Genomic DNA, 22066 nt, shown 5'->3' with positions numbered 1-22066 from the left:
TAGAATCATGAAGACTAAAAACAGAACACTTAGATTGTGGCTGCATGGAATGCATCTAGTTGATTTTAAGGAAATCATTTTGACACTGGAAATAGTTGATTATTTTAATATTACTTTTTGAGCGAAAATAATATTTTGTCTCTTATTGTCATATAACCTTTTACCTTCTTTTTTTGTAATAGGAACAACTGCACTTTATTTATTTCTTCTTATGCATCCTTCAATCATCAGCAATCTCCCTAGTCCAAAGACATTTGAGGAAGTTCAGTTCTTTAATGGCAACAACTATCACAAAGGAATAGACTGGTAAGAAAAATAACAAAAAATAAATTCCATTATTAACACATGCTCAATCACTGCAGAGCAATTACAGATGTATGTGTGGCATCTGCATAATTACAGGACAAATTTGTTATGCTCAATTCTACCACAGTGAATTAGAAATTAATTTATAATGATGATATGTTTAATCAGTGTTGCCTATAATGTGATTTGGACAGTGCAATAATGATAATATTTTTCTGCTAAATTAATATGATTGAATAAAAAACATTATGGGATATATTTCATCGGAATTATTCATAAGGGTATTTAAAATTCTCTTTAAGCATAGCATTATTTAACTGTGCCTAATTTTTTTCTGAACACATAATTTGTCTTCACAACAATGTTTGAGGCAACAAATAAATCAGTAGTTTATTTTATAATTCATGACATGTATCTTCATTAACCACATAAACTATAAGTTTTGTTATAATATAGGCTGATATTTGTCATGCAAATAATAACAGGACATTTTCAAAACCATATCAATTCTAGTCACACACATACATAAAATAAATGTTAAGTAAAACATGATAAATTAAAATAAAATCACAGTGTTTCCCCTAAACTAAAATAGAATAAACCTGATATTGGAAATGATTTTCACTCTGGTGATTTTTTCTAGCTCTATTCCAATTTTTCAAGAAAACATGGTCCTGAATTTAATTTCTAGTTCACAGGTATATAAAGCAAATCTCACCTGAGGAAAATTCCCCTCAATGCACACATCTGCAGCATGTAAGTTTGTGTGTCATCATCATGCATGAACCTGTTTGCAATGAAAGACACATTTTTTTAAGGTACAGCTAGGATCAGGGTTGGGCAGGTGCAATACTGGTGAGCAGATCAAGGTTCCCATTGTTGTTAGAGATGTGTCGACTCTGCATCTAGGACATTATATCCTACCTTACTTTTAAAAGGCTAAATAACCTTTGGAATTGCATGCAGGTTATTAAAAGCAGAACGGCAATTTTCTCTGACCTGTGAGCCCAAATGGAACACAAATTGTTTAGCAGGAATATAGATGAGACTCTTCACCACTCTGCATTTGGGAAACATAATAACAAATGTCAAAGAGGGAAATAAGTGTCTTATATGAATTCTTAATCGCTCTTATTATTTATTTCTAGAACATTTGAGGGTGAGAGAAGTGATGAGCTGTAAGGAGGGTTACACACATAATTAAAGACTTGCACTGAATTAACCTCAGAACATATTGATTCCATAATCCACACGCAGAGGAACGTTTTGACAGCATATGGAGGAGGGAACCTACTGAGGCACCACAGGATCAACTGGCAGGAAATATCCCCTTAATTACTCTAGATAGACTATAAAGTGTTCACATTGCTACATATACTACAAATTATGAAGAAATTAAGAAGGAAGAGAACCGCCATGCCCTAAAATTGTTGGTGTTTTATAGCTATTCAGACTTACACATTTTTCCATCTTGTGAACTTTAATCTCACTGAATAATTTCTGCACTCAAATTTGAAAACATAAATTTACTATTTTTTAATATCAACTAAACAATATAGTGTAATTTGCTGTTTGCCACAGGAAAATGGTATTTCTGGAATTGGCGTTTTATAGCACAGAACATCAGCCCAAATGTAGAGTACTTTTCCTTTGACCCTTATTGGCCTACCTATTTCCCCTCACTCCTTCCCATGCCCAAAATGGGTGATTAGAAGAGGAATATTTTGGGTTGTCTTCACATTCAATGTGTATAGAATATCTATTATTTAAACTGTAACAGCATAATAATCAGAAATAGCTATAAATGAATATTAAAATGTTCCAATTATTTCACATTCAAAATATGGCAAGAAAAATTATTTTCAGATTAATTAATTGTCTTTCTCTGCCTTCAGGTATATGGACTTTTTCCCTACACCATCCAATACTACAAGTGACTTTCTGTTTGAAAAGAGTGCTAATTACTTCCATTCGGAAGAAGCTCCCAAACGAGCTGCATCTCTTGTCCCCAAAGCCAAGATCATCACCATCCTCATTGACCCCTCAGACAGGGCATACTCTTGGTACCAGGTATGGTCAGTAAAAAAATCGGCTAAAAGCATTTTGTTATAGCTTAAATGGAGACAATGAAAAATAACCAGAATAGAACCTAAACATATGAAAAGTCAAATGTAAGAATATCTAAACCCCCACCCCCCGCCAAAAAATATGAGAAATAGGAGCTGAATATTCAACTCATACCAAGTTGGGCAAGGACTTTCAGGCATAAAATAATTATTTAAAAAATCACACATCACCAAAGAATTAATAGATTTCCTAAGCTACATAAACATGTAGAATGTTGATTTATCAAAAATTAACAAATTTAAAAGTCAGTATCTAGAGTAACAATACATGGTAAATGGCATAGAGCTTTATTTTATAAAAGTTTCCTCCAACTTAATAAATAAGTAAAATATCACAGTAGAAAAATGTGCAAAATGAACAAAAGGCACAGCTAAACAATCACACACACACACACAAAAATCTGTCCAACAATTTATGTGAAAATAATCAACCCAATTGGAGACCAGGTCTCACTCTATTACCCAGGCTGGTGTGCAGTGGCATGATCATAACTCACTGCAGCCTCTCCCTCCTGGGCTGAAGTGATCCTCCTGCCTCAGTCTCCCAAGTAGCTGAGACTACAGGCACACACCACCACACCCACCTATTTGTTTTATATTTTATGTAGAGATGGGGTTTCACCATGTTGCCCAGGCTGGTCTTGAACTCCTGGGCTCGGGCAATCCACCAACCTCAGCCTCCCAAAATTTTGGGACTACAAGCATGAGCCACCAAGCCCAGCCCATTCTTTTTTTAGGATCTTGACAACAATTGTGATGTTTTTCTCTGCTGGCAAGAAAGTGATTACAAAGGTTCTCAAGTGTTCCAATAGAAGGTACACTTGGGATATTTTCTGAAAACTCATTTGGCAATAGATACAAAAAAGGATGTAAAGATCTTTCAGTGATGTGATTCCCCTTCTGTAATTGATCATAAGGGAAACTTCAAAAGGATGAACAAATGTTTAGGAGCACTGCAGCCCTATCTACAAAAATAATAACAAAAGGAAAGTGTTCATTGACATAGATTTGTGTCATACTAAAATGGAATATTCTGCATCAACATTTAACTATGGTTTTAATTAATAAAATAGTAATTAAAAGTTATTTGTCCAATGTGTAGATATTAAATAATCATAATGATATGTAATTAAACATTGTGAATGTACTGTGAGGAAGTATATAAAGGTGCTCTGAAAGCATTGTGTAAGAAAATAACCTTAAGACCTAAAATTGAAGGACAAGTAGATATTCCCTGAGTGAGAATAGAAGGAAGGTGGAGTAGAGGATACAGTATATGTTGAATGCATTGGATATAAAGAATCATGGCACATTTAAAAAGCTGGAAGAAATTCCATGTGGCTAGTGGGAAAATCCTAGGTAGAGACCTATAGGAGTTGCAGCTGAGAGGCACACTAGGGCTAGAACCATGTGGCTGTTGCCATTTGTTGAGCAACTGAAAGCCTTTGAGAAATGGTAGCCAGTGTGTGACTACCAGATTTTCTTCTACAACACATCAAATTACCTGCTATTTGAAGAAACTGGAATAGGACAAATGACTCTTTGGAGAAATCACACTTGAGGCTATTGCAATAGACCTACTGAGATATGGAAGTGGTGTAGAAAAAAATGGTAAGTAGAAGCTGAATGAAGAATAAGTATTCAGAGATATTTAGAAATTAAAATCAACAGAATTGGGTGAGAACATAGTGCCAAGGGTGAAACAAATTTCCAATCTGGGCACCTAGATGATGGCCACACATTCCCATGAAAAAAGAATCGCTGCAGTATACAGGAGGGGGTGGGGTGGGGTGGGGTGGGAGGTGGAGACTAAAAAAATGTAGATTATGATCATGATTAATGAAACCCTTCATTATCAAAAGAACAGTAAATTCAACTGACACTCTGGGAGAAGTCTGAGCTAGAGGCAGATATTTGTGAATCAGAGGTATGAAGCCATGGCCATGTAAATGGTGAAATCACCTAAGAGTTTAGAGATGAAAAGTGCAGAGCAGGATGAGATGCCAAGAAAGACAAGAAAACATAGCCAAAATAGAAGAAAAAAATTCAGGAGCGCAGTGGCACTGATTCGAAGGGAAGGGAGTGCTGCCAGATGGAGGGGTGAGAATTCCAAAAAGCTGCTAAAAAATCAAACCGTTAGGCAAAGCGAAAGATGTGGAGGGAAGTGGAGCCCTTAGCAAGAGAGTAAAAAAGAGCAAAGCCACATGGATTTTGGTGAAGAAAGAAGTAATTGGGGGTGAAGAAATAGAGGCAGCACTTGCGAAAGACTCCAAAAGCATGATTTTGAAGGGGTAAAACAGGACACTGGTTTATTACATGGAAGTAGAAGTGGAATGGAGAAAACATGATCTGTAGTAGTGGTGATTTGATAAGTCATTTCCAAAGAAAAAGAGAGGTTAAAGGCCCAGAAGAGAAAATAGGTAACCAACTCTGTGGAGATACAGGAAAGAATGGCTATAGGAAATGGCTTAGATGGTGGGACCAGGGGCAACTCTGCCTCCATTCCGAGTTCTTAACTTTTCTTGTGTTGAGATTCTTCTAGCTGTCTGATGGTTCCTATGAGTGTTTCAAAAATATATTTTAAAAGCATGTATACAAAAACTGCTATGTTAATGTGAAATACTTTTTCAATCAGTAACAAACTTTTTAATTAAATCATCATATGATAAGTTCTAATGATGAGTCTAGTACTATAATAACTTTGAAATAGTAGTAACCATAAGCAACCTTTTGATATATCTAAGACACCAGTAATGGGATATAAAATAACTGATTTTTATTGATGGTAAAATCACAATCACAGTACAATAAATACTGTGGCTATTGTCTACATACATTCCATTCAGTAATTACTGAAAACAAAGTTTTTTGTTGTTGTTGCTTTTTTTTTTTTTTTTTAATGGAGTCTCACTCTGTCACCCAGGCTGGAGTGCAATGGCGTGATCTTGGCTCACTGCAACCTCCACCTCCCAGGTTCATGCCATTCTCCTGCCTCAGCCTCCCGAGTAGCTGGGACTACAGGCACGTGCCACCATGCCCGGCTAATTTTTTTTTTTTTTTTTTTTTTTTTTAGTAGAGACGGGTTTTCATCGTGTTTTCCCCAATCTCCTGAACTCGTGATCCACCTGCCTCAGCCTCCCAAAGTGCTGGGATTACAGGCGTGAGCCACTGCGCCCTGCCACAAAGAGTATTTTTGTAGTTTCTCTTTTTTCTTTTGCTGATCCAAGTTCGTAGACACACTGTATTCTATCAACAGGCCTATGTTTAAGAATCCCTGGGTTGAAACTTAAGGGATAGAAGAGTGGATGAATGTAGACACTGGTAAATCCGAAGGCCTGAGATGGAAAAATTGAAGTGACTATGATGGTCTCTCCTTCCTTTGAGAAGCCTGGAATGAGTTAATCTGATGAAAAGAGGGTGATAGTTTGAGGACACAGCAGTTTGAGAAGAGGAGAAAAAAGAGGATGTGAAATCATTATACAGTGGTGAGATAAAGCTGAAAACAAAAATGTAAATTTGCCTACAGCAATGATGGCCTAATACAAGTTGGTAATCTTGAAGTTATGATGGTAACAGTGTATATATACCAAAATCCCAACGATCTGAGTGCATTTTGTGTATGTACAAATTTAGTGCATATACAAATTAATACCAAAGTAAAGAAGACTAAAAGGGAATTTTTGAAGGGTGGAATAGGATAACAAGTAATTTCATTTTTTTCCTTCTTTTTCTTGATTTTTCAAAATTTATTTAATAAAAAATGTATTACTGAAAACAAACACTGATGTATAGAAAAATGTGACATTGCAAACGAGGTCAAGTAGTTGGGATCCAAAAGAAACACTTAGATTGGAAGCAAAATTTATAAACTACCATCGGAATTTATCTAATCCACAAGTCAGTATTTCCCACAAGGTACAAGAATTATGTCTTTCTCACTTTGTGAACACTCATTGCAAAGCAAGATAAACTTATTTTTTCAGTGTACCAGAAGCATTAAAGTGTGAAGCCTTAAAGTTTTGAATTTAAGCAATTGAGGAAAATGTTAAACATTTCCCTAGCAGAAAGCATGGTCACTACCTAGAGCAGATTTAAGTGAATCTTTTTTTCACATAGATTAAACCAGTTCAATAAAAGAGAATCTTTATGATGTGTGTGCTTCTCTGTGCTTTCTTTTTCAAATAAATTCTTTGAACATACATACAGGTTTGAAAGAAATTATTTTTTCTGATAATACTTTTTATTGCTGTATTGCAGTGAGCAGGGCCCCACACTGCTCCACATTTCAAAATAATGTAGTCTATTACTTAGCTAGTCCTGTCTATTCAGTAAATACCATAAATCCAAAGCTCAGCAGGTATAATTCAGAAACTCCTACAAATGTCACCTGCCACTGTAATTTCTACCCCACATTTTTATAATGGACCTCGCAGAGGAGCTATAGTGCTGTTTTTCCATAAAATATGTCCCTTTGTGACTTCATGGTCATATTTTTATGCTAATCTACTTAGTTTCAGGAATATAAAGAAAAGTTGGTGCTAAACTGGTAAAAGTCAATATAGAACAGATTAAGCACAGTTTCCTATTATCACTGCTTAAGGTAGACATTTTAGCATTACTGTATTAAATATGTATGTAGTGTGTTTCTTATTCTTCATTGAAGTCATATAATTTCTACACATTTTGTTAATTAAATGAGTTATATAATCTATATACTCAGCATAAGGTATACACATGTAAAAATATCAAAAAATATACAACAACGAGAGAACTTCAAAAGTGTATGCCACTTACTAATTATTCTTTAACCATTCATCAATTCCTAATCATCTTTACTTTTCTAGTTATTTTTATTTCTAACTCACACATAAGATCCATCACTCACACATAAGGCCAGCCATTACACAGTCATAGCACAGACCAGTATACTTCCACCTTTACCCTACACTGAATTTCTTCTAATTCACTTTTAGAAGTTTCACAACTTATTCCCGCATACCTCATCTATCTTTGCTCAAACTTACCTTAGATGATGAAGTCCTCTTAGTTTTCATATGTGTTTGGTGGTTTTGTTTTTCTGATTATCACAATCTTTCTCCTTACATTTTAGCTCGAAAACTTCAACCATTGAAAAGTCCTTTCATGCTGCAGTCAGAATTAATCCCTTACTGATCTGGCTGTCACAGCAAGTAACTTCTACCTCTAATCAAATATGTCAAATATACAACTTGATTCCAATCTATTTTCTCCCACACTAGATCTGATTTCTTTGAAGAAAGTGGTTATGTCTTACATCTTTTTATCTCCAGGATCTATCTCAGATCTTTGTTCTGGAAAGAAGCTTAAATAATGCTTGTTAAATTGTATTGACTGTTAAATTTATCTCTCACTGAGCTGGGCTCTTTCCTGTTTGACCAATGATAGTTTGGTGTGACTCAGGATTTGATACTGAAAAGTAGAAGTGAAGCAGTATTCGTGAATTAGCAGGTTTAGGTAGAAACCCTTTCAAACAGAAAGGACCTTGGGTGACGTCAATATGAATATGACATCTAAACAAGCATGAGAAATAGACAGCAGCTTTCTCTGTACCCATAGCACCTGATACACAGGGATACTGGGAAAATGTTAGAATCTGAAGGAGTGGCAGTAATGGAACAGTGGCCCAAGAAACATGTAAGACTACTCTTAAAAAGATTATTCTTGCAAAATCTAAATTTTTCATCAGGCTTGATTTGTCTGGTCTATGACATCTTCTCAGTCTTGATAATATCCATGAAGAAAATCCTCATATCCTATCTCTGCCTTGCACCTAACCACTTTAGACATAAATATAACTACAAGTTTATGTGCATACCACTTGATATATAGTGAAGTCTTGTACTTTAATTTACTTTAAAATAAGCAGTGTGCCAATGGGTATTCCAATGTATACAGCTGTCATTCTATTTCATTTCATTCATTTATTTTCATTCTAAAATTAAGTATGTAATTTGTTATTATTTTGTGACATAAAGGACACACACATTTATACATACACACCAAACACACACATGCATGTGCTCACCCATATACATATGCATATCTACATAGGCATTAAAAAAGTCTAACTTTACAATTGACTTTCTTGTTAAAGCACCAACGATCACATGAAGATCCAGCTGCTCTGAGGTTCAATTTCTATGAAGTTATTTCAACAGGACATTGGGCTCCATCTGACTTAAAAACTTTGCAGAGAAGATGCCTAGTACCTGGATGGTATGCAGTCCACATAGAAAGATGGCTAACTTACTTTTCTACTTCTCAGGTAATGTCCTGAAATTACTTTCTTCTGTTTATTTTATTATAATGTTCCAAAATTTTATATTTTATTATAATGTCCTGAAATTACTTTCTTCTGTTTATCATGATTGTATTGCACTGACAAGCAGAAAGTGGGAATTAACATTGCCACAGACAGTGATTTATAATCAGAGACAATGATAAGTAAGGAAGAAATGTGCATTTTACATTTTTAATTTTATTAATACTATTAACATGATAAATATCTCTAAAGTACATTCTTGCAATCTTCTTTTGAACAGTAACTAGTCTCAAAGTGATGAGTTCTCACACAGGAGACATTATGTGATTTACAGGCAACAACTCTCAACTACCAGTACAACTAGCCAGTTAGACAACAACTTTACGAAACACCACATGAAGATACCTGCATGTTGTTTGTTCTGTATGGCCCTTATAAGGAAAGAAGGTCATGCACTAGGCTGCCAAATGGGGAGTGTTATAGTGGCTACAGGAACATGAGATAGACCAAGAAATAAGGATTTGAAAAAATATATCCGTATTTTTTTTTGTATTGATCTTTAAAAAAAAAAAAACTAAGTTCTGGGCTACATGTGCAGAACATGCAGGTTTGTTACATAAGTATACATGTGCCACGGTGGTTCGCTGCACCCATCAATCCGTCACCTACATTAGGTATTTCTCCTAATGCTATCCCTTGCCTTGCCCCACACTGCTGACAGGCCACAGTGTGTGATGTTCCCCTCCCTGTGCCTATATGTTCTCATTGTTCAACTCCCACTTATGAGTGAGAACATGCGGAATTTAGTTTTCTGTTCCTGTGTTAGTATGCTAAAAATGATGGTTTCCAGCTTCATCCATGTCCCTGCAAAGGACATGAACTCATCCTTTTTTATAGCTGCATAGTATTCCATGGTGTATGTGTGCCACATTTTCTTTATCCAATCTAAAATTGATGGACATTGGGCTGGTTCCAAGTCTTTGCTATTGTGAATAGTGCTGCAATGAACATACGTGTAAATGTGACTTTATATTAGAATGATTTATAATCTTTTGGGTATATACCCAGTAATCGGATTGCTGGGTCAAATGGTAGCTCTGGCTCTAGATCCTTGAAGAATTGCCATAGTGTTTTCCACAATGGTTGAACTAATTTACACTCCCACCAACAACGTAAAAGCATTCCTATTTCTCCACATTCTCTCTAGCGTCTGTTGTTTCCTGACTTTTTAATGATCACCATTCTAACTGGCATGAGATGGTATCTCATTGTGGTTTTGATTTGCATTTCTCTAATGAACAGTGATGATAAGCTTTTTTCCACATGTTTGTTGATCACATAAATGTCTTCTTTTGAGAAATATCTGTTCATATCCTTTCCCCACTTCTTGATGAGGTTGTTTTTTTCTTGTAAATTTGTTTAAGTTCCTTGTAGATTCTGGATATTAGCCCTTTGTCAGATGGATTGCAAAAATTTTCTCCCATTCTGTAGGTTGTCTGTTCACTCTGATGATAGTTTCTTTTGCTGTGCAGAAGTTCTTTAGTTTAATTAGATCCCATTTGTTAATTCTGGCTTTTGTTTCCATTGCTTTGTGTGTTTTAGTCATGAAGTTTTTGCCCATGCCTATGTCCTGAATGGTATTGCCTAGGCTTTCTTCTAGGATTTTCATGGTTTTGGGTCTTATGCTTAAATCTTTAATCCATCTTGACTTAATTTTGTATAAAGTGTAAGGAAGGGGTCCAGTTTTAGCTTTCTACATATGGCTAGCCAGTTTTCCCAATACCATTTATTAAATAGGGAATCCTTTCCTCATTGCTTGTTTTTGTCAGGTTTGTCAAAGATCAGATGTTTGTAGATGTGTGGTGTTATTTCTGAGGCCTCTGTTCTGTTTCATTGGTCTGTATATCTGTCTTGGTACCAGTACCATGCTTGTTTGGTTACTGTAGCCTTGTACTATAGTTTGAAGTCAGGTAGCATGATGCCTCCAGCTTTGTTCTTTTTGCTTAGGATTGTCTTGGCTATACGGGCTCTTTTTTTGGTTCTATATGAAACATCAACATCTACATAAAGTACCCCCACACACAAAAACCCCATCCAAAGGTTATCAGCCTCAAAGATCAAAGGTAGATAAATCCATGAAGATGAGGAAAAACCAGTGCAAAAATGATGAAAATGTCAAAAACCAGAATGCCTTTTCTCCTCCAAATGATCGCAACTCCTCTCCAGCAAGGGCACAAAACTGGACACAGAATGAGATTGATGAATTGACAGAAGTAGGCTTCAGAAGGTGGATAATAAACTCCTCTGAGCTAAAGGAACATATTGTAACCCAATACAAGGAAGCTAAGAACTTGGTAAATGTTACAGGAACTGCTAACTAGAATAACCAGTTTAGAAAGGAACCTAAATGGCCTGATGGAGCTGAAAAACATAGCATGAGAACTTTGTGAAACATACACAAGTATCAATAGCCGAATCGATCAAGCAGAATAAAAGCTATCAGAGATTAAAGATCAACTTACTGAAATAAGGTGTGAAGACAAGATTAGAAAACAAAGAATAAAAAGGAATGAATGAAGCCTCCAAGAAATATGGGACTATGTGAAAAGACCAAAGCTACAATTGATTGGTGTACTTGAATGTGACAGGGAGAATGGAACCAAGTTGGAAAACACAGTTCAGGATATTATCCAGGAGAACTTCCTCTACCTAGCAAGACAGGTCAACATTCAAATTCAGGAAATACAGAGATCACCACTAAGATACTCCATGAGAAGACCAACCCTAAGACACATAATCGTCAGATTCTCCAAGGTTGAAATGAAGAAAAAAATGTTAAGGGCAGCCAGAGAGAAAGGTCAGGTTACCTACAAAGGGAAGTCCATCAGACTAACAGCAGATCTCTGCAGAAACCCTACAAGCCAGAAGAGAGTGGGGGCCAATATTCAACATCCTTAAAGAGAAGAATTTTCAAACAGAAAAAAGAATTTCATACTTAGCCACACTAAGCTTCATAAGTGAAAGGGAAATAAAATTATTTACAGACAAGCAAATGCTGAGGTATTTTGTCACCACCAGGCCTGCCTTACAAGAGCTCCTGACGGAAGCACTAAATATGGAAAGGAAAAACCTGCACCAGCCCTGCAAAAACACATCAAAATATAAAGACCAATGACACTATGAAGAAACCGCATTAACTAATGTACAAAATAACCAGCTAGCATCATGATAACAGAATCAAATTCACACATAACAATATTAACCTTAAATGTAAACGGGTTAAATGTCCCAATTCAAAGACACAGATTGGCAAATCAGATAAATATTCAAGGCCCATTGGTGTGCTGTATTCAGGATACCCATCTCACGTGCAAAGACACACATAGGCTCAAGATAAAGGAATGGAGAAATATTACAAAGCAAGTGGAAAGCAAAAAAAAAATGCAAAGGTTGCAATCCTAGTCTCTGATAAAACATACTTTAAACCAACAAAGATCCAAAAAGACAAAGAAGGACATTACATAATGGTAAAGGGATCAACGCAACAAGAAGAGCTAACTATCTTAAATATATATGCACCAAATACAGGTGCACCCAGATTCATATAACAAGTTCTTAGACACCTACAAAGAGACTCAGACTCCCAGACAGTAATGGTGGGAGACTTTAATACCCCACTGTCAATATTAGAACAATGAGACAGAAAATTAACAAGGATATCCAGGAATTGAACTCAGCTCTGGACTAAATGGAACTAATAGACATCTACAGAACTCTCCACTCCAAATCAACAGAATATACATTCTTCTCCACACCACACAGCATGTATTCTAAAATTGACCACATAATTGGAAGTAAAACACTCCTCAGCAAATGCAAAAGAATGGAAATCATTAACAAACAGTCTCTCAGACCACAGTGCAATCAAATTAGGACTCAGGATTAAGAAACTCACTCAAAACCGCACAACTACATGGAAACTGAACAACCTGCTCCTGGATGACTACTGGGTAAATAACAAAATTAAGGCAGAAATAAAGAAGTTCTCTGAAACAAATGAGAATAGACAACATACCAGAATCACTGGGACACAGGTAAAGCAGTCTTAAGAGGGAAATTTATACCACTAAATGACAACAGAAAGCTGGAAAGATCTAAAATCAACACTCTAACATCATAATTACAAGAACTACAGAAGCAACAGCAAACAAATTCAAAAGCTAGCAGAAGACAAGAAATAACTAAAATTAGAAAATTAGAGCAGAACTGAAGAAGATAGACATGAAAAACCCTTCAAAAAATCCATGAATCCAAGAGCTTGTTTTTTGAAAAGATTAAGAAAATACATGGACCACTAGCTAGCTAGACTAATGAAGAAGAAAAGAGAGAAGAATCGAATAGACACAATAAAAAATGATAAAGGGGATATTACCATTGATCCCACAGAAATACAAACTGTCATCAGAGAACACTATAAACGCATCTATGCAAATAAACTAGAAAATCCAGAAGAAATGGATAAATTCCTGGACACATATACCTTCCCAAGACTAAACCAGGAAGAAGTCAAATCCCTGAATAGACCGACAACAAGTTCTAAATTTGAGACAGTAATTAATAGCCTACCACCAAAAAAACAGGATCAGACTGCTTCACAGCCGAATTCTACCAGAGGTACAAAGAGGGACTCCTCCCTAACTCATTTTATAAGGCCAGCATCATCCTGATATCAAAACCTGGCAGAGACATAACAAAAAAAAAGCATAACTTTAATATTCTGTCTTCCAGCTCAGGGCAAATCAAAGCCCTAGTAGCTGGGCCTTACCATTGACCTTTTTCCAGTATTCCTTTTTTTTTTTTTTCTTTGAGACGGAGTCTCGCTCCATCACCCAGGCTGAAGGGCAGTGGCGCGATCTTGGCTCACTGCAACCTCGGCCTCCTGGGTTCAAGCAGTTCTCCTGTCTCAGCCTCCCACGTAGCTGGGACTACAGGTGCCTGCCACCATGCCTGGATAATTTTTGTATTTTTAGTAGGGACGGGGTTTCACCTTGTGGGTCAGGCTGGTCTCGAACTCCTGACCTTAGGTGATCCACCCACCTTGGCCTCCCAAAGTGCTGGGATTACAGGTGTAAGCCACTGCACCTGGCCTTTTTCAGTATTACTTTGGCAATTATGATATTCTAGGGCAGTGATCCAATGATCAGTAAGGCACAGACAAACATTTCCCTCCTCCCTCTGTCTTGCTTTTTTAAGATTAGATGGGTGATTTTCATTTGGATGACCACTGTTTCTGAGCCCTAAGCTCCAGGGTTAGCTAATAGGAATTTGGTAGGCTGGATAATTATCTGATCACACAACAAATGGAAAATTATGTTTCTACTGAAGTACTAAACCAGGAAAGTGTCTATGTTTACTTCTGATTTACAAAAAGCAAGTTAAGGGCTATAACTTGATAATTCACAAGAAATGATTCCTATGGCAAACTTTATTGTTTATGTGGAAGGATGCAAGAATAATAAACATTCAAATGTATTCTAAGTAGGGCATATTTGCTTCCTATTCACACTGATCTAATTTATGAATGTCACACCAGGTAAAGGAAGGCATCACAGTCTATTCAATTTAATTTTTTTCTTCATAAAGTGACTATTTCTGACTTTACAGTTGCTAATTATTGATGGACAGCAGCTGAGATCTGACCCAGCTACTGTGATGGATGAAGTCCAGAAGTTTCTGGGAGTTACACCTCATTATAATTACTCTGAAGCACTAACGTGAGTCTGTTGTCATGCTTGATTTCATTTCTATTATTTGCCATCATAAATTATCACTGGTAGGTGTGTATATAACATCATTAATACTAGCTAAAATTTATACATCCTATGCTACCTACAAGCAATCAAAGGAATATCCTCATCAATCATGTAGTGTTTCTCTTTTAAATACAAGAAATACTTTATTTTATAAAATATATTTTATATTATTGCAAATTCTTCTTTTTGTGAGTTTTCCCTGTTATCAGTTTGATTAAGTAAATTTTTTACATGCCTACCTGTGCAGAAAGTGTCCTAGAAATTTAGGTTACAAAAGTGAAAAAGATATTGTCTCCTCTTTCAAGTAATTTACAGGTTAGAAATGAAATGCAATATTTAGGGCAGAATTGGGAAATGAGTATATTCATGTTTTATTCTGTATTTATTAAATTATTTATAACCAAATATAATCATGTATACTGTTCCAGCTATTTATTTTTGCATGACAAACCATCCCAAAGCCTAGTGGCTTATAATTACCATTATTTTATTATGCTCATGGAATCTGTTGGTCAGGAATTAGACAGGATACAGAAGGATGGCTTGTCTTTGCTCATGATGTTTAGAGCCACAGCCTGGAAGACTTGAATATCTGGCTTTGACTCAGATGACTGGGACCTGAAATCATCTGGAGTCTCCTTTACTCACGTCTCTGAATCCTGGACTGGTGTGGCTCAAAAGCTGAGATCAGTGGGTTGAAGAGACTCTCCATGAGGCCTCCTGGATGACTTGGCTGTCTCACCCTGTGGTGGCTGTGTTCCAAGAGGGATCAATAAGTCAAGGGAGCATGTGGTCCAAGACAGCCAAGTCCTTCTCTGACCTAGACCTGCAAGTCACACAGTATAACTTAGGCTACATTCTACTTGTTACAATAGTCACTAAAGCACGTCCAAATCCAAGGGGAGAAAAACAAGACTGCACCTCTTGATGGGATAGGACAGCATCACCAGTGGGAAAGAATGTGGGGTGGGAGATATGATTGCTGTTGTCTTGGGAAAATAAAACCATATATTTTTATAATTAAAAATGGGGAGAAATGTAAAAGAAGCAAAATGACGAACAAAAACAAGCAGCCAAAATATACCTTAAAAGGGATTGTACTTTACTCATAAAAGTCTTTCCCACAAGGTCTGATACAAAACCTGTGAAATTTTGATAAAATTCTAACAAGCGCAATTATATAATTTCCCAGTTCACAGCAGATTAGAATCAGCAATTAGGCAATTAGAGAGGCTAACAGAGGAACAGGAAAAGCAGTAATAAGATTGGGTTGTTCCTTATCCACTAAAACAACCTTAATGAAGTTTTTACCTACACATGGAAATAACAACAACACAAGGCATATTTCTGTTAATTAAGTAAACGAAGCTTCCTATAATATGTTTGTATTAATAGTTAACTGATGTTGGCTTTCTTTCCTTGCCTCTCAGCAGTAGTTGAGATAACGTTTCTATCCTATTTATGGCAAATAGTTGCTTATGGTTCAATAAACCTGTAAAATTACGCTTTTGAAGGAGATTACAAATGAGTACAAAATCTATGGTTTTTAATATGTCTCACACATCACAAAAATTAGTAAGTATAGTGATGTTCAGCAGGATAAAAAAAACTCAAACCACAACCAACTCATGTACTAAAAGTTGCCTAACAGTTATATTGAGGCAGGCTTTGCATCTTAATTTCACAATTTCATGCCTACTAAACTAAAACCATAAAGCAATGAACTGATATAACTTAGAAAGGATAAACGTCCTTTGTTAGATTTAAGGCATATGAAGTTGCCAATGCAATAAATGCAACCAGGACAGCAAAATCATGTAGATTCAAGGTTATGACAACCCTATCTAAAAAAAATGACTTTCAGTGTTCTGGATGGCTCTCCTTTCTCTGATTGTATTAAGCTGTGCCTCACAAGAGCTGCTGTGGAAAACAAGGAGAGACCACAGCCCATCCTGAGACTTCGGCACTAGCTGAGAGCAAAGGAGATGCTCTCAGCATGTGTATAAATATGTTGGCTTTGCTTCCAGGGCTGTATTTTACCTTAATGCAGTTAAATATTCTCATCCTGAGGCAGAAAACAATGTTTAGGGGCACTGTTATGCCAACTTCCTCATCTCATTTTATACAGCATGCTGAATTGTTTTTCCTCTTGGGAAATTAATGAAAACAGGAGAAAGGACTGTGATAGGCAAAGAGCAGATTGAAAAGTCCAGGTTGGAAATGACTCTGTCTTTCTTTTATCCATTTAACTAGTGATGTATTTAATTTTAATTTACAACATGTACTAGGACAACTTGGACTGCAAGGTTCAGGTCTCTAATAATAGGTTGGGCAGAGAACTGTGAAGAAAACTTCCCTCTCCCCCTAAATGAATTCACATATGTGCAGAAGCAAATTGCAGGTGCACCGGTATTATAGGAACGGGCCCAGGGCAACAAAATATTCTGCAACTAATTAACTTTACATCCCAGTCAATTATGCTTCACCCTTCTAAAACATCTGCTGAGCAACAAAAATGCAAACCTTTTCGATGTTTCATGCATGCAGCAAGTCCCGTAGTAATGAATTTAAAATTTCCCTTCTTATTTGGTTCATTCTTCTGTTTTTCCTCTCCTGTTAGTCCTAAACAAAAATTCTTACATATTTGACTTTTAAAAATGAATTAGGCCACTCATCCTTTCTTTTGTAACTCAGTGCAGCTATGGGAGCAAAACAACATTAGAGTTTTCTGTAAGAATATAGGTACCTGGAAAATTTCTAACCCAAAGTATAAATGCTCAATGTGATGAATATTCCAGTTACCCTAATTTGATCATTACACATTGTATACCTGTATCAAAACATCACATGTACCCCATAGTTATACACAATTATTTACCCATAATAATTAAAAATTTTAAATTATAAAACAGAAAGTACATGTCATAAATCCACAGTATAATCTTTGGAGTTGATAACTAAATATATTTATAACTACATTTATTAAGATACATGAATGTCAATATCCATATTTAAATTGTCATTTTGTAATAAAGATTCTTTTGGTCTAAAAAAAAAAAAAAAAAAGAATATAGGTACCTGAATTATCTAATAGATTATCTGCCTTCAACAAGAGAAATAAGAAGTTGTCTAATCTTCCACTTTATTTTTACACTTCTAATTTGTTCTTTGAAAAGTGTAAGCATTTTGAACTGTAAAAATTGCAATATTTTCTGAATTGAAAGCTTTAATTCATGTTTATATTCACAGAAGTATACCTACATTACATTCAACCCCCTTAATGTATACCAGTGAATGATTTCAAATAAATCTGTAAACGTATCTTTGAAATCACATCCATAAGTAAATAAAGTATCCTAAAGTTCCTTTATATATGGGCTGTAATTTTAGTTATTGGTCTTTGATCTTTTATGGATTCATAGGTAAGCTAAGGAACTTAAGTTAAAAATTTAATGTAAAAGTAAACTAAAGATCTATTTCTTTTTTCATTAGAGTATAGCTTCTTAAAATATATAATAACATATTATATAATAACATATCTATTTCTTTTTTCATTAGAGTATAGCTACTTAAAATATATAATAACATATAGCTTCTTTCATCTCAGCCTCTCTCAAATCACAAATTACAAATAAATATCTGTAAAAATGAATTAAATTAAATCAATGGGCATACAAAAATACATTTCCTTTATTCAATTGGTGAGGCTGTCTCACTGAAAATTCTGCATACAATTTATAATCATTATATGTTTTATGTATTGTAGGTTTGATCCCCAAAAGGGTTTTTGGTGTCAATTACTGGAAGGAGGAAAGACAAAATGTCTTGGAAAAAGCAAAGGCCGAAAATATCCACCTATGGATCCAGAGGTAATAATTTTCTTAATCTTTGAATTACTCTGGCAAAAATATTTGCAAACAGCTGTTTCAAAACTAGTAACAAGAAATTTACTACCTTTTCCTGATTTTCCTTTGCAATTAATAATTTCATATACTTAGAGGATGATAGAGATAATTGACACATAGATAATAAGATAGATAGATAGATAGATAGATAGATAGACAGACAGAGATAAATCCGTAGATAGATATTAAGAATTAATATACATTCCTAGAAATTCTTTGCTGTTTGAATGCAATTCAAAAATAAATATTTACTAAAAAATGACTCATTTCCAAATGCATAAAGCACATAAATAGTTTACTAAACAAGTGATTTTGGATAAAATATTCAAGTATCATTATTATATATTCAATACAGATATTCAAGGCCTACATTATGGATGGAACTGGGCTAAGCAATGGAAAGAATACAAAGATAAAACAGTTGTGAACTCAGATTTATTACAGGATAAATTAGTTATATCCACTGATTAGTATTAGGGACATAAAAACACAAAACAATGACAAACGAAACCAGAAAACAGCAGGAAAATATTTCAGTAGAAGTGAGGATATGAGAAGAAGTGCCTTATCTGGTAGAACAGGCTTGGAAAACCAGCCAATAATTGGCTCAGCCAGGTATCATACATATTTCTCGTACGGCAGAGTGGGCAAAGGGGGATGCAGGTGATTCATGGGTTACTATGGAAATAGATGTGCCAGAAGGTCCTTAAGCTACATTTTTGAACTCAATAATTTCAAAAGGGTTTCAGAAATCACTTTAATCCACCAAGAAATAAATGTAATGTTCCCACTACTACTATAAACATCTTATCCGAAATGTGAAGTGTTTACATTCTGGTTTAAGGGAAGAAACATAATGAAATACCTGGTGAATGGTCCAAGATGAAATGTAGTTGTCTTAAATCCATTTCCACAGTATACACAAAAGTTGCTAAGGGAGTTTTATGTGGAAAAAGACCATTTGTGTTAAAATATTGGGGAGGGCTTAAGAGAGATGATGGATTTTGGACCAAATGGAAAACGATGAAGGAGCCATTGTTACCTATGCCAGCAACAGGAAAAGTGTTCATCTCCAATTTTACCAAAGAGATGGAACTCTGCCAATTGGGTTATAATATAAGTGACATCCAGAAGGAAAGTCCAATTACAAATGTCCTGTTTTCCAGAAATCTGTGTAGATGAAAGATAAATATAAAACTAAAACCATTCATTTTTTTTTAGCATTTCTCTAATAACGGCCCATCTCGGCAACATGATTAGAAATATAAGAATTGCAAAAAGGATCAGGCTTCAGAGACCTTATAATATTTTGGAAGCCAAAAGCTCTTAGTGACTAAAAAAATATATTTCAGCTCTGAGTAAATGTATAAAAATTTTGCATAATATTGCAAGTTATTATTTGTAATAGTGAATTTTAGTTTTTATGATTATGCTCACATTCAATTTTTATCTTATGGGCCAATTTTCAAAAAAAATGTATGTACATTTATCTAGCTTACCTCCATCAATTTCATTCCTCATGCGGTCCCTATCTCATTTATCTTTAGTATTACACTCCTGTCATCGTTTTTTCCTTCTGTGTAGACTTCATATATCCCACAATAAATATGTGCCGTAATGACAGATAAGCCATATAGGATATACTTGGTCCTATTTCTATTTTGTAGCTACACCTTCGCCAAATATTTTCAAAAGGTAAAAATAACTGATATTTGAGGAAAAATACAAGAAATATAATACATTGTAGACACGTATACTGTAGTAGATATATTCCTTAAGAAATATAGATTACAAAATCCTGTTTGATGAAACAAAGAGCTTCTTTCAAGTTCTTCTTTTTTTCTTTCCAGTCTAGAACTTTCCTCTCTAATTACTACCGAGATCATAATGTGGAACTATCCAAACTGCTACACAGACTGGGACAGCCTCTGCCATCATGGCTGAGACAGGAACTGCAGAAAGTGAGATAGCACTGGAGACAAGAACCAAGCCTCTCAAGATACTTTTAGTGTTAAAAAAAAAAAAAAAATCCACCTTTATTCTCAAGCACTTGTGATTCTCAACAAAGAACTGTGTGAATAAATTTCCTTCAGCCTTTTTCATAAAATGAAAACTGTTGTATATGCACGCATTGACAATTACTAGCATCAATCCCTGTGTAAGCTTTTGGGAGATTATGTGGGGGTTTGTGGCATTATCCAGTTTCTAGTGTATAGATCATAGCACAGCCCAGTTCCTATGTTAAGCATAAGGTTTCAGATACTCTATGGATGACTGATAATCTGGATTATATACAAGTGACCAGTTAAAATTTTAAGGAAAAACTAAGTAAATGAGGTTAGTCGTAACTCAATATTTGAATTAAGGGCTAACATTTTCCCCTTGAGAATTTAAAAACAATTTTGCTTTTATTATGAGAGGGAATTATGTAACCCCATACTCTTATTTGTGAGTAATTACTCTTTATTATATCAGCCCACATATTTTCTTTCTGCAGTGACTCCTCTTTAATAATTTCTTGACTTGCTAAAGAAGTTGTGAAGTTATAGCTTCCCATGTTTTTTGTTTGTTTTCCTCCTGTAAGAGGGGACTACGTGAAAGCTTCCATATTCACTGATATTATTTTATCTGGCAGCACATGCCTTTCCCAGTGAATTTGTCATTATGATTCCAGCAAAATCTGTTAAAGTTTTTGGGGAAGAAAAAGAGTATGAAGCTGCATAATACCACTATTAAGTCTAAGGCCATCTTTAAGTCTGTCCAGAATCTTACTATACTAATAATCTAGATATTTCCACCTTGACAACAATATAGTATTTATATATTTTTCACTGTCTGAGGTAGAAGTAAAGCTTTATTGATAAAAATACGGAATGAAAACACCAAGGTGTGTTTGCATATATAGTGAGGCAGTGTGCCTTCTACGTAGTATATGTCAATCTTTTTAAAGCATGGATTTTTCATATATGCCAGTATGTCTACTATTGTAGAAGATTATGTTTTTAATGCCAATTAAAAAAAATAAGTATAATCCAAATCTTACCTCTTCAAACATCACTAATTCTCTAACCTAACCCCAATTTGTCAGCCACGCCACCCAAATGTTAATTTCTGGAGAAGGGATGTTCTTTCTGTCTTAGAGTTATAGGTTCTTTTCTTATTTGGAGGTTATTGTAAGGCTAGTTGGATTTTTATCTCATTTGTCAATGATGGTATATTAATATTTTGTTAAACTTTTCGGTAATACATGAAGGTAAAATTTCAACAGAATAGTAAATCAAACTGACTTTGGTAACATTAACCAACAACCTATTCTTCCTCCAGAGAAATTTTACTATTGGCTGTAGATAATACTACTTTTTCTTGTAATTTGAGAAATTATGTTTGCAATAATATAATATCAAATCAAAGATCTGTATTTTTCTGTATGTTAGTTTGTTGTTGATTTTTAAGCAAACACATCAAATTTATGTGTCCTAATTAGGGTATTCAGCATCCAACTTTACATTTATACTTCATTAAGATTGTTTGTTTTCCTGTTGTTTCTCAGCAAAAGGATCTTGATCTTATTCAAAAAATGTAAGGCTTTTCATGAACATGAATATAAATCACATA

At 35.0% G+C, this 22066-nt stretch overlaps 1 protein-coding gene across 1 annotated transcript in view; it reads left to right on the top strand.

Moving 5' to 3' along the window:
* LOC129035136 (bifunctional heparan sulfate N-deacetylase/N-sulfotransferase 4) overlaps positions 1 to 21653 on the top strand; it is a 291019-nt gene extending 269366 nt beyond the window's left edge. The window contains exons 9-14 of the mRNA XM_054485287.2: positions 183 to 306; positions 2202 to 2376; positions 8566 to 8736; positions 14398 to 14507; positions 18313 to 18415; positions 20302 to 21653. Coding sequence (XP_054341262.1) covers positions 183 to 306; positions 2202 to 2376; positions 8566 to 8736; positions 14398 to 14507; positions 18313 to 18415; positions 20302 to 20421 — 803 coding nt within the window. The 3' untranslated portion in view covers positions 20422 to 21653. The remainder of the gene's footprint in view (positions 1 to 182; positions 307 to 2201; positions 2377 to 8565; positions 8737 to 14397; positions 14508 to 18312; positions 18416 to 20301) is intronic.
* Positions 21654 to 22066: the final 413 nt, after the last annotated feature.

Source organism: Pongo pygmaeus, chromosome 3, assembly GCF_028885625.2.
Source record: "Pongo pygmaeus isolate AG05252 chromosome 3, NHGRI_mPonPyg2-v2.0_pri, whole genome shotgun sequence".
NCBI classification, from domain to species: domain Eukaryota; kingdom Metazoa; phylum Chordata; class Mammalia; order Primates; family Hominidae; genus Pongo; species Pongo pygmaeus.
This window is presented reverse-complemented; position numbering and strand designations above follow the sequence as displayed.